At 38.9% G+C, this 14206-nt stretch overlaps 1 protein-coding gene across 1 annotated transcript in view; it reads left to right on the forward strand.

Annotated features, from left to right (window-relative positions):
- DDX10 (DEAD-box helicase 10) overlaps positions 1-14206 on the forward strand; it is a 298002-nt gene that overhangs the window by 24281 nt on the left and 259515 nt on the right. The window contains exons 8-9 of the mRNA XM_055273017.2: positions 1375-1537; positions 3475-3559. Of these exons, the coding sequence (XP_055128992.1) occupies positions 1375-1537; positions 3475-3559 (248 nt within the window). The remainder of the gene's footprint in view (positions 1-1374; positions 1538-3474; positions 3560-14206) is intronic.

Genomic DNA, 14206 nt, shown 5'->3' on the forward strand with positions numbered 1-14206 from the left:
GGCAGGAGAAGAGATAGATCTCCTCTAGGGACTTGGTCTTCATGTCCTTGACCAGGCAGCACAGCTTTGTGACTGGCATCCACTCCTTGGCTTTGCCTCAGTGGCCTTGGTTGCAGGTGCTATTCCTGAAGCCTCCGCCGAAGCCTCGGTGGTTTCCCATTCTTTGTCCTGTAGACCTTTCTGCTGCACCAGCATCATCTGCCATTTGATGTTTTATTGGAGAAGCTGTTTTTACATCTTTACAAAAGAAAGGCTTAAGTCCAGCTATCTCTAATCCTTGCCTGATATATTGTCCCAGAATCAGAACCTCCCTGGCAGTAGCAAATTGCATTTGAGAAAGTGCATGGCTAGTGATTGGGTAACAAGCAGTTCACTTGGTTTCCCATTTACTTTCAGCAAAATTGAAAAGAGACTTTAATGGAGTCTTTCTCTTTAATTGAGCAAATGGATCACCAAAAATTATTTGGAATAATCCATTATGAGTTTTGGCCTATTTTATAGGAGCTCAGAATTAAACTTCCTTTGAGTTTGTTTTATTTATGTGAACAGATTTTAACCCCCATGTTAGAGAAAATAAAATAATGCTGAACTCTTTTCAGTCTAGCAATCCATGGTATCCATTTATGGGTACAAAAAGAGAACCAAAACAACTCTATATAGTCTCACACATTGAGATATATTTACAAGTTTTTATTTATGTCTAACAGTTTTTTAAATCAAATCCCAATATATTTCTTGGTTTGATCAGTTCTGTATTACTAATTATTTTAATAATTGCTGAGTCTGAGAGGAAAGTTCAGTCAGCCTATGGCCACAGGAAATTAAAATAAGTTTTTTCTTTTGTAGAAAATGAGTTATGATAACCTGATCAATAAAAGGCTTTCAAGCTTCAAACTTAAGATGCAATTCTGTGACGTTAGGAAATAGAAATGTGAATTAAAGGAGGGAAGGAAATTAAATTGCTTACGATTTAAGAGAAGTTTCTTCACTTTTTTTACTTGGTTGGAATTGGCTATCACATTGCTCTGCTGTTGAGACTCTGTGGGATACGTTGATAAGAGAAAAGTGTTTATTTTAAAACATCAGTATTTACCAGAAATTATATTCTTTGCTACGATTGAAATTTTGAAAGATTTCAGATACCAACACAAAAATACAAGAAGAGCATTTTTTTTTTTTAAATCAAAGGAAATATGTGAGCAAAAACCTTTGAAGACCGCAACTCTGAACTACATTTCTCTTTCTCTGCTCTATATTTAAACATTTTTTTAATTGGTAAAATTCGTGCTGCTTAATACATTTTTGCTGTCCATCTTCTAAGCCTTATTGCTGCCATCTGCCATAAGCAAACTTATTCTTCTGTTAATGCCCCAGGTCCAATATCTGTACCGAGTGTTTTGCCGGCTGCGTCCTGGTGTTTCTATCCTTGCCCTCCATGGTCGACAGCAGCAAATGAGAAGAATGGAAGTCTATAATGAGTTTGTCCGTAAGAGAGCTGCAGTACTCTTTGCTACTGATATTGCAGCCAGGGGGCTGGGTAAGAAAACTTCCTATCATGAAATTTCTGTGATCATGGGAAATGTAATTTGCTCATAAAGTATATTTTGGGAAATCTGATAGACTCAAATACTTGGGTTTCTTTTTTTTTTTTTTTTTTTTTTTTTTTTGAGACGGAGTCTCGCTCTCTCACCCAGGCTGGAGTGCAGTGGCGCGATCTCTGCTCACTGCAAGCTCCGCCTCCCGGGTTCATGCCATTCTCCTGCCTCAGCCTCTCCGAGTAGCTGGGACTACGGGTGCCCGCCACCACGCCCGGCTAATTTTTTGTATTTTTAGTAGAGACAGGGTTTCACCGTGGTCTCGATCTCCTGACCTCATGATCCGCCCGCCTCGGCCTCCCAAAGTGCTGGGATTACAAGCGTGAGCCACCGCGCCCGGCCTAAATACTTGGGTTTCTTTACTTATTTTGTAAGAGAAAAGTAAGCAGTAAATTGGTAGCAGTTGACTAACGTTAAGGATGTATCAGTGAAAATTTCCATAGTATTTGCATCTTTTTTACTATTTCATGATAATCACGCCATAGAATCCTGAGGAACCTACAAAATCAAAGGGGGGTTAAAAGTTTAAAGATAGGAAAACAATTCCCATTTCTTTGAAAATTGGAAACTTGTTTATCGATACTGAACTCATTTAACAAGAAAAATCAGTGAAGTCCATGTTTTCATCATTCTAATTTTTATCTGATAAATAACTACATTTAACGTATTTAAATTTATTTTCAAGAAGCTACTTTGTTGATTATACAACTCCTGGCTTTGTGGGAATGGGATGGGGATGGACGTAACTAGAGAGGAAAACTAGACATAGGAACAAAGGGTGAGAATAAATAGGTGATAATTTGAATCCTTCACTTAATTTTATTGTATTTTTTTGTTTTTTTCTTTTTTTTAAAAAATTTTATTATTATACTTTAAGTTTTAGGCATGTGCACAACGTGCAGGTTTGTTACATATGTATATATGTGCCATGTTGGTGTGCTGCACCCATTAACTCGTCATTTAGCATCAGGTATATACAGCAAATCTGAAGCATACGCAAAAGCTGAATATGTTTAATCTACCCTCATATGCCCAGCTTTAACAATTATCTTTTTCATAATCCTCCTCCTGTCCCTCTTGGAGTACTCTAAAGCATATCTCAGATGCCATGTTTGTTAGTTTAGGCTGGAGTACAGTAGCATGATCATAGCTCACTGCAGCCTCGATCTACCAGGCTCAAGTGATACTCCCACCTCAGCTTCCCCAGCAGCTGGGACTACAGGCATGCACCACCATGCCTGACTAGTTTTTATTTTACTTTATTTTTTATTATACTTTAAGTTCTGGGGTACATGTACAGAATGTGCAGGTTTGTTACATAGGTAGGTATACATGTGCCATGGTGGTTTGCTGCATCCATCAACCCGTCATCTACATTAGGTATTTCTCCTAATGCTATCCCTCCCCTAGTCCCCCACCTCCAGACAGGCACCAGTGTGTGATGTTCCTCTCCCTGTGTCCATTCTTCAACTCCCACTTATGAGTGAGAACATGCAGTGTTTGGGTTTCTCTTCTTGTTAGTTTGCTGAGAATGATGGTTTCCAGCTTTGTCCATGTCCCCATTAGAAGTGGTGCTTTCAGGTTATTAAATATTAAGGTATTTCACTGTTTGTCCGACACAAAGCAATCTGTCTCTTCCGTGTCAGATACGAAGTAATCTTCATATTCAAACAGTCATTAATTTTAGTTCATTTTGTCAAGAGAAATGTTTACTATCTCTTGGTTCATGCAATTAATTTTATTTTTAATAGAGTTCATAGATGATATCCATCAGTTTGATGTGATGAAAAGTCCTGGCAAGCAATATTTTAAGATAAAAATAGTGCAGCAGGGCAGATTCTTGCACCAAGTTTCTTAACTTCGCATCCCTTCTCTGTAGATTTCCCAGCCGTGAATTGGGTTCTTCAGTTTGATTGTCCTGAGGATGCCAACACATATATTCACAGAGCAGGTAGAACTGCCAGGTAGGTGTACTCACTAATTTCTTTTCTTTTGCTGCTATCTAAATAACAAAGCATGCTTTCCCAACTGCATATTAACAAAGAAAGGAATTCAGGTAAGTGAGTGCTGGTTTGGCATTTTGTGGTATGAGTTGACATCTACTGTAAATCATTATGGCTAAGACTTGATTAGTGCTGCAAAAAATCCATAAAAATCTTATTTTAGTTTGTTTAAACTTTCTTGTACTTTACTTTTCAGCAAAACTGCTCACCGAAAGTCATCTCATTGAATCCTAATGACCTGTCAGTTAGGTGTAGGACTGCAGTAGTCCTCACTTATCCTCAGGGGTTATGTTCCAAAGTTCCAGTGGATGCCTGAAATCTCAGTACCAAACCCAACATATGCTATGTTTTTTCAATCTAGTAACTGAGACAGCTAAGTAACAAGCGGGTGGGGTCTTAAGCGTGCATATGCTGGACAAAGGGATGATTCACATCGTGGGCAGGACACAGTGGGATGGTGTGACATTTTATCAGGCTACTCAGAAGGGTGAGCAATTTAAAACTTATGAATTGTTTATTTCTGGAATTTTCCATTTAATATATTTAATATTTTTTGGGCCTTGGTTGACTGGGGGTAACTGAAACCACAGCGAAACCACAGAGAGAGAGGGAGGACTACTTACTGTATTATTAAATCCCTATTTTCAGATGAGGAAACTGAATCTTTGAGCAGTTAAACAATTGGTTCAAAGATCCACGGAGTGAGGATTTGATCCCAGGCAGTCTGGCTTATCTAGTCTAGATCTTGTGCTCTTACCTTCTAAAGTATAGGCAAATAAGAGGCTAAGTGATTTGGAATCATAAATATCTCTTTTTCCTTTCTTTCTAGTTCGGGAAATAGAGACATTGCTGAAGACCACTCCCTATCTCTCCTTCTTCCTATACTCCCCACTTCCTCCCAAAAGTATCCTATGTTTGCTCAAGAGGTATGAGGAACTGTCTAGAAAAGATTGTAGTAGGCTGGGCACGGTGGCTCATGCCTGTGATCCCAGACCTTTAGGAGGCCGAGGTGGGCGGATCACGAGGTCAGGAGTTCAAGACCAGCCTGAGCAACATGGTGAAACCCTGTCTCTACTAAAAATACAAAAAAATCAGCCAGGAGTGGTGGTGCGCGCCTGTAGTCCCAGCTCCTCAGGAGGCTGAGGCAGGAGAATCACTTGAACCTGGGAGGCGGAGGTCGCAGTGAGCCGAGATCGCACCACGGCATTCCAGCCTGGGCGACAGAGTGATGCTCTGTCTCAAAAACAACAAAACAAAACAAATAAAAAAAAAATAGTAAAGTCAGTCATTTGGAATTAAGTGGCATAGAAAGGTATCTGAATGAATCAAAAAGGATTACACAATCTGTCATTGCTATTGAGCTGTTGCAGTGAAGCTGGGAGGTATACATTCTTGGTGGAATTGTAAATGATTAACATTTTTCTGGATAGCATATGGTAATACTTATTAACAACCTTGGAGTTCTTCTTTTTGTCTTAGTAATTCCACATCCAGAAATGGATCTTAAGAAAATAGAGAGATGAATAAAGTTTCAATATACATTTGTCTTGCTGATGTTTGTAGTGTTTAAGAATTGGAATTCACTTTATTATGATCTTTAGATTATGATTAATTATGGTTAGCCACAGGTGGACTATTTCTTCAGTTTTAACATTTTTGTTCTGTTTTCTTTCTCATTAAAACTGGACGATTGGGTATTTATCATATGGATTCCAGGATTGGTCTAACTGGACCAATGGTTGCTTCCAATTTCAAGCCACAAACTCTTCTCAAAACTTTCCCAGGGATGTCAGGATCTTTAGGCCCGAGGACAGACTGTCCTGTTTGGCAGGCTTGCTTTACCACCTGCCCTGTGTCCACTTCAGCAAGTAGCCCCAAGTATGAAAGTGTACCGTATCTCTTGCTTACCTAGGAAGTCCCCTTGGAGTTTAGTTCTTTTAGATTTCTATGCATTTATATTTTTTGGGTAGCTTTGAAGAAAATTTTTTTGTTTTTGTTTTTATGTGGTCACTTTTTGTTTCAGCTGAAGTGAAGGTTTTTTATGTCTTTTTATAGCCTAGCAAGAAATAGATCTTTTTAAAATTCTATTTAATTTTCATAAGATGTTTGAATGTTGGAGTGTTTAAGTGTTTTTTTTTTGTTTTTTGATTTATTCATGTTTATCCTGTGGGCCATCTTTAAACATGGTTTGTAATAAAAATGCACTCATATTAAATGTGCTTCTTTTGACCAGCATGAAAGAAGGGAGAGAACAGTATAATAATGAAAGACTATTTAAAAATAGGATTTATGTATTAATGGGTTCAAAAATAAGTCTTTTAATTGCAATTAATGATGTAGTTTTAAACAAGCAATGCAGTTAGGATTAGGTTTTGTATATGATACTGTACATTTAGACAAACTTGTTTTTAGAACTTTCTTTCTTCTTGGAACTGAGTAAAATGGGACATGGGTAGAATAGTTGCCTGTTCTCCATTTTTTATGAGGGGGTAGATGGTGCCTCATTGGTCTTTAATGTATTGAGTACATGGTTTCTGTTTTGTTTTGTTTTTTTTGAGACAGAGTGTTGCTCTATCACCCAGGCTGGAGTGCAGTGGCACGATCTCAGCTCACTGCAACCTCCGCCTCCTGGGTTCAAGCGATTCTCCTGCCTCAGCCTCCCAAGTAGCTGGGACTATAGGCACATGCCACCACACCTGCCTAATTTTTGTATTTTTAGTAGAGATGGGGTTTCACCATGTTGGCCAGGTTGGTCTTGACTCCTGACCTCAAGTGATCCGCCCGTCTCAGCCTCCCAAAGTGTTGGGATTACAGGCGTGAGCCACTGTGCCTGGCGAGTACCTGTTTTGATTGTCATTCATAGTGAGTATTTTGGGAAGTCATCAGTGGTGGTTGGTGGAATGACCTTCTCCACTGTGTAATTCTCCTCAGTAAATGTGTAGTTGTGTAAATTTTTACATGTACCTGTGCACATATCTGCATTCTGTGCTCCTGTGGGCCTCTGGATAGGCAAGGTTGGATATGGTATCTCATAAGTGCATTGGGCCAGGGGTGTAGGCACTTTTTATTTTTATTTTTTCTTTTCCTTTTTGATATCTTTAATATAGTGTATTCTTTAATGTGATTATTTTGATATGTATTACATTCTTTTTAGATGTGCCAGTGGTATTGATGGGGACAGGGCAGACTAATTCCTAAATAGAATACATTTAGCAGCAAAATTCTCCCTATATGAGGATTATTGGACATGTCAATATAAATCAGGAAAAGATTCTAGAGGGGGAAATATTTCAAGGTTCTTGGTTCCTAGAGAAGTTGTTGAAAATTTTATGTAGTTGAACATGCCGTGGTGAACATTAAATTGGGTCTTAATGACTGAGGAGATGAAGAGGAGTTAGAACAACATCACATTATTGTGTCTGAAGAGAGAGAATACTAATCAGAAAAGAATGTTTTAATGTAATTTTTAATGTGGTCGTTAACTTTTAAAGCACAAGCCTGTAACTTTTGTAACCAATTAAAATATTTTTACTTGACTATTTTAGATGTATAGTATGTGGAAAGGTTTAGCATATATAATGCTTTTTTTTTTTTTTCTGGCACTTTAAAACTTGCCAATAATGGGCTTAAAGATAATTAGAAAGTTTTGTGGGCCATGAGACTGAATAATTGAATTGAATAAGGCTAAATTAAAATTTGAATCTAATTAAAATCCTGTGTATTTGGCTGTAATTAAGACCAGGTTGCCAGATAGTGTTTGCTTTTGGAATTGAACTATAATATACTGATATAGGAAAACAAATTCATTAGCAAAATAGCTAAGATTTGGGGAATCTTTTTTTCTTTCTTTCCATATTTTAGCTAAAAAAGTGATTTGGGTACTTTTGCCTTGAAGTACCTAATTCTGTATTAATTAATTTTACCTTTCTAAATTCCTTTTGATCTATAGCAGTTGAGAAATTTATGTGTATTTTCCTTAACCATCACACCCCTTTTAACAAAATGATCTCCTTTAGAGATAAGTGAGGCCAGGTATATGAATATAGTTTTATAATGCTGTATCCTGTGATACATTCTGCCACTTTAAAAAGCAGTTCTCTTTAGGGCTTATAGTTCTTTTGGTACAAAACCAAGCTCTTCCAGTTTTTATAAAAATGTCCGGTTGAAAGTAGAAAATATTTGGGAATGGAAAATATACATCAGATATTCTCAACTTTAAAAAATGTTTTTATTTGGGGAGGGTGGGGGAAGGTTGTGGGTAGAAGATGGGCATTTATATATAACTATTTTTTTTCCCCAGAATAGTGGAAGATAAAATAATTTCAGCAATATTCTAATTTAGCCTTATTTGCCTGGCTACATTTTGTAGCGCTCAGAAATTTTGTAACATAAGGAGCAGAATGTGATTCCACTAGGGGGCAGCAGAGGCCAAACTTTAGCATTGCACACTCACTGGCAGCAGCTTAGATCTTAGAAAAGAGGAAGATGGCCACTAGTTAAAATCTGTAATAACTTGTGAAGAGTTCATGGCTGGTTGTGGGAGAATACTGGTACTTTATGGAATAGCTTATGATAATTTTTTAATAGCGTCTTTAATTGGTTTGTGAATTGAAATAATAAAAGTAAAAAGACAGTTTTCATGAGCATTAACTTTCCAAGGCTTACCATGTGTACCTTAGATATAAGATAGGAGCAGTCTTTGTTAGTGAAAATGATTTCTTTCATTCCTTCAGCTTACATTTGTGAAGGTCTGCAGTGTGCTCCTCGTAGATAGCGGCTGATGCTTCTTTGCATGACCTTCTGCCTTTGTTGGTATCTATGATTTAAAGGTTGCATAAAAGGTCACAGCAAATTTATTTTGCATCTTGAAGCAGTGAGGAGCTGGGGGAGAGTATAGCCAGTATGGCTGTAGGAGTAGATAAGGGGGGCTGATATTTCTTAGGAGTCTATTTCCCAGGCACCCTTGGGAATATTTCTTAGGAGTCTATTTCCCAGGCACCTCTTGGGAATAGGGGTGCCCCCATTTTATTCTCCTGTCTAGTCAATACAGCAGGCAGAGTGTTCCTTCTAAAACGTAAGTTGGATTATATCACTCCTCTGATGGCATACCATTTCACTGAGAGTGAAAGCCAATGACCCCCCGGGCCTAAACTATTCATCCCTTTTCCCCAAGTTTCCTAGTATTCTCCCCTTGTTCTCTATGCTCCATACTGATCTTGCTGTTTCTTGTACATTCCAGGCATGCTTTTGCCCATAGGGCCTTTATACTGGTGCTGTCTCTTTTCTCCTGAATGCATTTTCCTCAAGTATCCACGTGGCTGTGTTCCTCACCCTCCCCAACCACTCCTTTTCACCTTGCTCGACATTGCTTTTTCCAAAGTCCTTTATCACCTTGAAATATACTATTTACTTAGTATATTTTTACATTGCTTTTCACCTTGATTGTAAGTTCCATAAAGGCAGCGATGTTTGTCTAGTATATTGATGTACCCTAAGTACTTAGAACAGGACCTGACATGTAGTAGACATTTGAGATAGTGATTCAGACTCATGAATCAGATCTTACCTAATATGTTAATTATCCTAATATGTTAATTATTTATTGTTGTATAACAAATTGACCCATGGCTTGGTGGCTTAAAGCAATAACCATTTATTATCGCAATAACCATTTATCTTATAGCTTCTGTGGGTCAGGTACCCAGTGTGGTTCATCTGGGTCCTCTGGCTCTCAGTCTATCACAAGGCTGTAATGAAGGTGTCAGATGGTACTTTAAGGTTCAGCTAGGGTTGCATTCATTCTCAGATTTATTCACATAGTTGTTTCCAGATTCATTTCCTCCTTGGCTGTTGGTCAGAGGCGTCTCTCAGTTCCTTTTCATGTGGTCTTCTTCACAGGGTAGCCACAACATGGTAACTGACCTCATCAGAGAAGGCAAATGACAGCTGAGGGAGAGAAAGATGAAGCAGTAATGTCTTTCATGACCTAGACTTGGAAGTCACAGTCCATCTTTCCTGTAACATCCTGGGGTTGCATGTCAGTTCTATTCCTTGTAGAGGGACTACACAAGGGTGTCAATACCAGGAAGTGCAGATTATTGGGAGTTGTTTTATAAGCTGCCTACCACACCCAACATCAAATTTTACCATTGATTTCAAGGATAAAAGCAATCCTGAGGTAGACGTGAAACAGGAAGAGGTGTGGGATCTCCACTATAGCTCCCTGGTTATTTTCTTGCCAAATTAGGGCATACTCTGGCCCAGGTTAACATAGAAGACTCTAAATAATGTGTGGCTTAGATGGACACTTGCATAGATGGACTATTTGTATACTCGATTACAAAGCCCACCAGAGAAACATACTTTCAAATCCATAAGTTGTGAACAACCATGGTACATCCTATTAAAAGCCTCTCATAGGTGAGGACTCTTACCTAGCAAATACCATGTTTGTTTCACTAGAGATCTGTCATTAATATATTTTCTAGGAGATTTGACCATATCACTTTTATTGGGGTAGAGGGAGCACAGGGCATCCTCTTCCCTACCTCCCACCCCTGTACCACACAGAGAATGAATGGACTGTGGTTTAGCCTTTTGCTTCCCAAACTCAATAAATACTTGTATGAATAAACTCATTTAGCCCATAGAACAACTCATGAAAGAGGTTCTCGTATTAGGAAACTCTTTCTCAGAGACTTTGAGGTAGATTATGTCTACGATTTCTCAGTTTAGTAAGTACCAGGCCTGGGATTTATGCTTAGGTCTTTCTGACTCTGGAACTCATTCTTGCCAGTGTGCCCTGATCCAGCTGTTTACATCTAATGGATTACATCTAATAGAGCAGCCCTGCAGCTCCCGTGCAGGGCTTCTAGAATGCATGAGAACCAGTTACTGGGAGAAGAAAGGTAGATGTCTTTAAATTTGTTGACATTTGTGGTCATGAAGACGAACTAAGACTATGTGCATTTTCTTTCTTTGGACTATGAGAGATAGACATCCTGTAATTGTTCCATCACTGCCTTTAGAAAGTCAGGAATTTTAGGTTTGAATTTGACTTTGTCACCTAATGACCATGTACCCTTGGACAAGTCTTTAACTTCTCTAAGTCTCAGTTTATTCTCTGGTAAAATGGGGTTAATTGTATCTAACTCTGTTATTTCCTGGAAGTATAATTTTAGGTAGTATCAGTACCACTTTGATTTGCGGTTTCTTTTTATTCTTAATCTGTTACAATTTAGCCTTTTTTTTTTTTTTAAATTCTTTTCAGGGGACAAAGTTGATAGAATTTAATGGTTTCTACCCTTTCTCTGTGAACCCCATAAACTGTTGTTCTTAATCAGTCCTAGAAGCTTTCCATGCAATATGTATTAGGCAGCTTGGTTTCTCTCTAATTACTTACGGTGAACTTCATTTGTCACTGTTGGGCCTGACATGGTATACCTGTTTGTTATTTGAGATCTTAAGGTGCAGATGACTTTCTTTTCCCCAGAATATTTCCAAACCTGTTCTTTTTTCCTTTTTTAAATCTAGTATAGAATCTTCAGACATTCTATAGTCAGAGATACCCTTTTTCCTGGAATAAGCTCTCCTTTGTACCATGTTGTGCAGGAGGAACAGAACAGTTGGACTCAGATCCCTTATGGCTGTCTTTCTGCATCTGCCTAACAGACTGCACTGTTCTCCCCCAGTGACATGAAATCTTGGGGATGGTTGTCACAGGTAAGGCTGAGGTATAGGGAGAATAGAAGGAGATACAGGGCAGGAAAAAGAGAGGACTGTGCAATAGTTGAGTGTAACCAACAAATGTCTCCCTTTCTCCACTTCTTGATTATTGTATTGTGAGCAGTGACTAGCATATCACTAGTCAGAGTTGTAGAGTTTTAGATCCTAAAGGGACATAAATCAGTCAATTGTATAATGTAGAAATAAGAAAATGTAGTAAATAGTGGTTTATTTTACCTAAAGTTATACAGCTAACAGCTGTACAACTAGACTAGACTAGAACCCAGTTCTTTTGACTCTAAATCTGGTGTTTTTTCTTTCTTCTTCTTCTTTTTGTTTTTTTGTGACTGAGTCTTTGTGACTCTGTCGCCCAGACTGGAGTGCAGTGGCGTGATCTCGGCTCACTGCAACCTCTGCCTCCCGGCTTCAAGTGATTCTCTTGTCTCAGCCTCCTGAGTAGCTGGAACTACAGGGTGTGCCACCACACTTGGCTAATTTTTGTACTTTTAGTAGAGATGGGGTTTTACCATGTTGGCCAGGCTGCTCTCAAACTCCTGACCTCAGGTGATCCACCCGCCTAGCATCCCAAAGTGCTGGGGTTACAGGTGTGAGCCACTGCGCCTGGCCAAGTTTGGAGACATCATGTTGTACATGATAAATACAATTTATCAATTTGAAATAAATATGTTTTGAAAACAATTCTGTCTAAATAGAGTTTTAAAGTGTAGATCTTTTTTTTTTTTTTGAGTTGGAGTCTCACTCTGTCTCCAGGCTGGAGTGCAGTGGCGTGATCTCTGCTCACTGCAACCTCTGCCTCCCAGGTGGAAACAATTCTCCTGCCTCAGCCTCTCCGGTAGCTGGGACTACAGGCACGTGCCACCACTCCCAGCTAATTTTTGTATTTTTAGTAGAGATGGGTTTTCACCACGTTGGCCAGGATGGTCTCGATCTATTGACCTCATTATCCACCTGCCTCGGCCTCCCAGAGTGCTGGGATTACAGGCATGAGCCACCGCACTTGGCCTAAAGTCTAGATCTTTTGAAGAACATTTATTTCTTATATGTTTAGCCTTGGGCCTTGAATATTGCTTTTGAAATCTAAAAGCTCGCTCATGGGTAAATAGACTTTATTCTTGCAAGCGTTTTTTAAAAAAGTGAAATGTTCTTATGCCTTCTTTTAAAAAGTGCTTTTATTCTAGAATAAAAGCTTCCTGGGAAACTTTTGGTATCAGCGTGTGGGAGATAACTTGTGGTTTATGTTTTAGGGAAAAGATGTGTATAATGTAAAATAGGTAAAATGGCCAATGATCTTTTCAATGGGTGCTTGCCTTATGGATTTGACTTTGGGTATTTTCCATTTTCCATTGGGAGTCTTTTTCTTCTAAAATTCCACTGTTGCTATTTGTCTTAAACTTGTGTAGCCATCTATATATATTCTGTTAGCTGTGGCTTTAAAAGGTTTGATCATGGGCCCTTTGTGACTTTAGTCCTGACCCATCCTCCCAGGTGCTCCCTGGGAATGAGTAGATGAGATGGACAGAGGTGTGACTAGCCTTATTATTCCTTTCTAGGAGTCAGTTGGAACATGAGAGAACATTGAGTGAATGCCTTTTTGGTCTCCTAGGTTCTCTTACCTCTTTGCCACAGTTCTTGCCCTGTGTAGATTTGTGGGCCTGTTTATTTCATCTTGCCATCTCTGAACTTGAATATAGAGTATTAAAAGGATTGACTGTTGCCTAGCCCTCAGTCCACTGTTCTCCTCCTTCCTAATGTTTCCAAACAGAATAAGCCTTTCTACTTCTGAAGGTAATTCGCTTAACCTCAAGAGTCTGGTTGCCTCAAGGACATTTTGGAAGTGTGCTGCTTAGGAGTCAGCATTAACTGATTCCTGCCCTTTTTGGACCTGTAATCTTTCTTTGGTGGAGTCTGGGAGTTTCAGAAGTTACGACATCTCTCCATTATCTTGTCTGCTCAGTGTGTCACCTCACTGCTTCATGTACTAGTAAATGCTGCCTTCATACATGGTTTGGTCCCATACTGCTTAGGGGTCTGCTTTAAATTCATATTTTTTTTAGTGAATGAAGATGAAGAACTTTGAGTCATATTATTTTGTGTTAAAATACTATGAGGAAGGTATTTGGTACTAGTCTTTCAGTTCTAAAACAGATAATTGGTGAAAGTAGTAAATTGTATGTTCAGCCTCACTCTGTCCCCTCTGTTGACTAGGAAAAGCAAGTAGGTGTGAAGAAGATGAAAGTATCCACTGGACTCTCAAAGGGTGCCTTATCCCATGGAAAACTTGACTACCCCATCTATATCCCTTCCCCTAATGTCAGACTAATTCCTAATTATTGTTTAGGTCTCAGTTTAGTTGTTGGTTTCTCCAGGCAGTGCCACCTCTCAGTTTGTCAAAGCCAGTTTTTCCTTCCAGCATTTGATGATAAAATTCTACTTACATATTGGTGGTATTCAGTCTCTGTATTCTGGGAGCCTCTAAAAGCAGGCTCTGATGTACCTTTCTAGCAATCTTTCCTGCTGTTTGTGTACCCTGGCTTCAGTGGAATTTCTCTTTTTCTTATTCACTCTTTCATACATTTTCCTTGTATTTTCTGGCTTCCACTCCCTTGTTCATGCCATTCTCCTCCTTTGTAGTACCTTATTCTCTTCACTCCTTTAGATGCTAATGACTTCTGGCTGCATGGATGGTTTAGTCCAATACTGCCTAGGGGGACAGCTTTAAACTTGTATTTCTTTTCCATCTTCAAGGCCCACCTGAAATTTCATTTCATATTCTGTGATGTATTTTTGTTTTTCTCTGGCTAACCCCGAGTGGCCTCTTTTCCTTTCTGAGTTGGTGTTTATTGCCCATGGTTGTCTTTTAGC

The sequence above is a fragment of the Symphalangus syndactylus genome, chromosome 3 (genome assembly GCF_028878055.3).
Source record: "Symphalangus syndactylus isolate Jambi chromosome 3, NHGRI_mSymSyn1-v2.1_pri, whole genome shotgun sequence".
In the NCBI taxonomy this organism is placed as follows: domain Eukaryota; kingdom Metazoa; phylum Chordata; class Mammalia; order Primates; family Hylobatidae; genus Symphalangus; species Symphalangus syndactylus.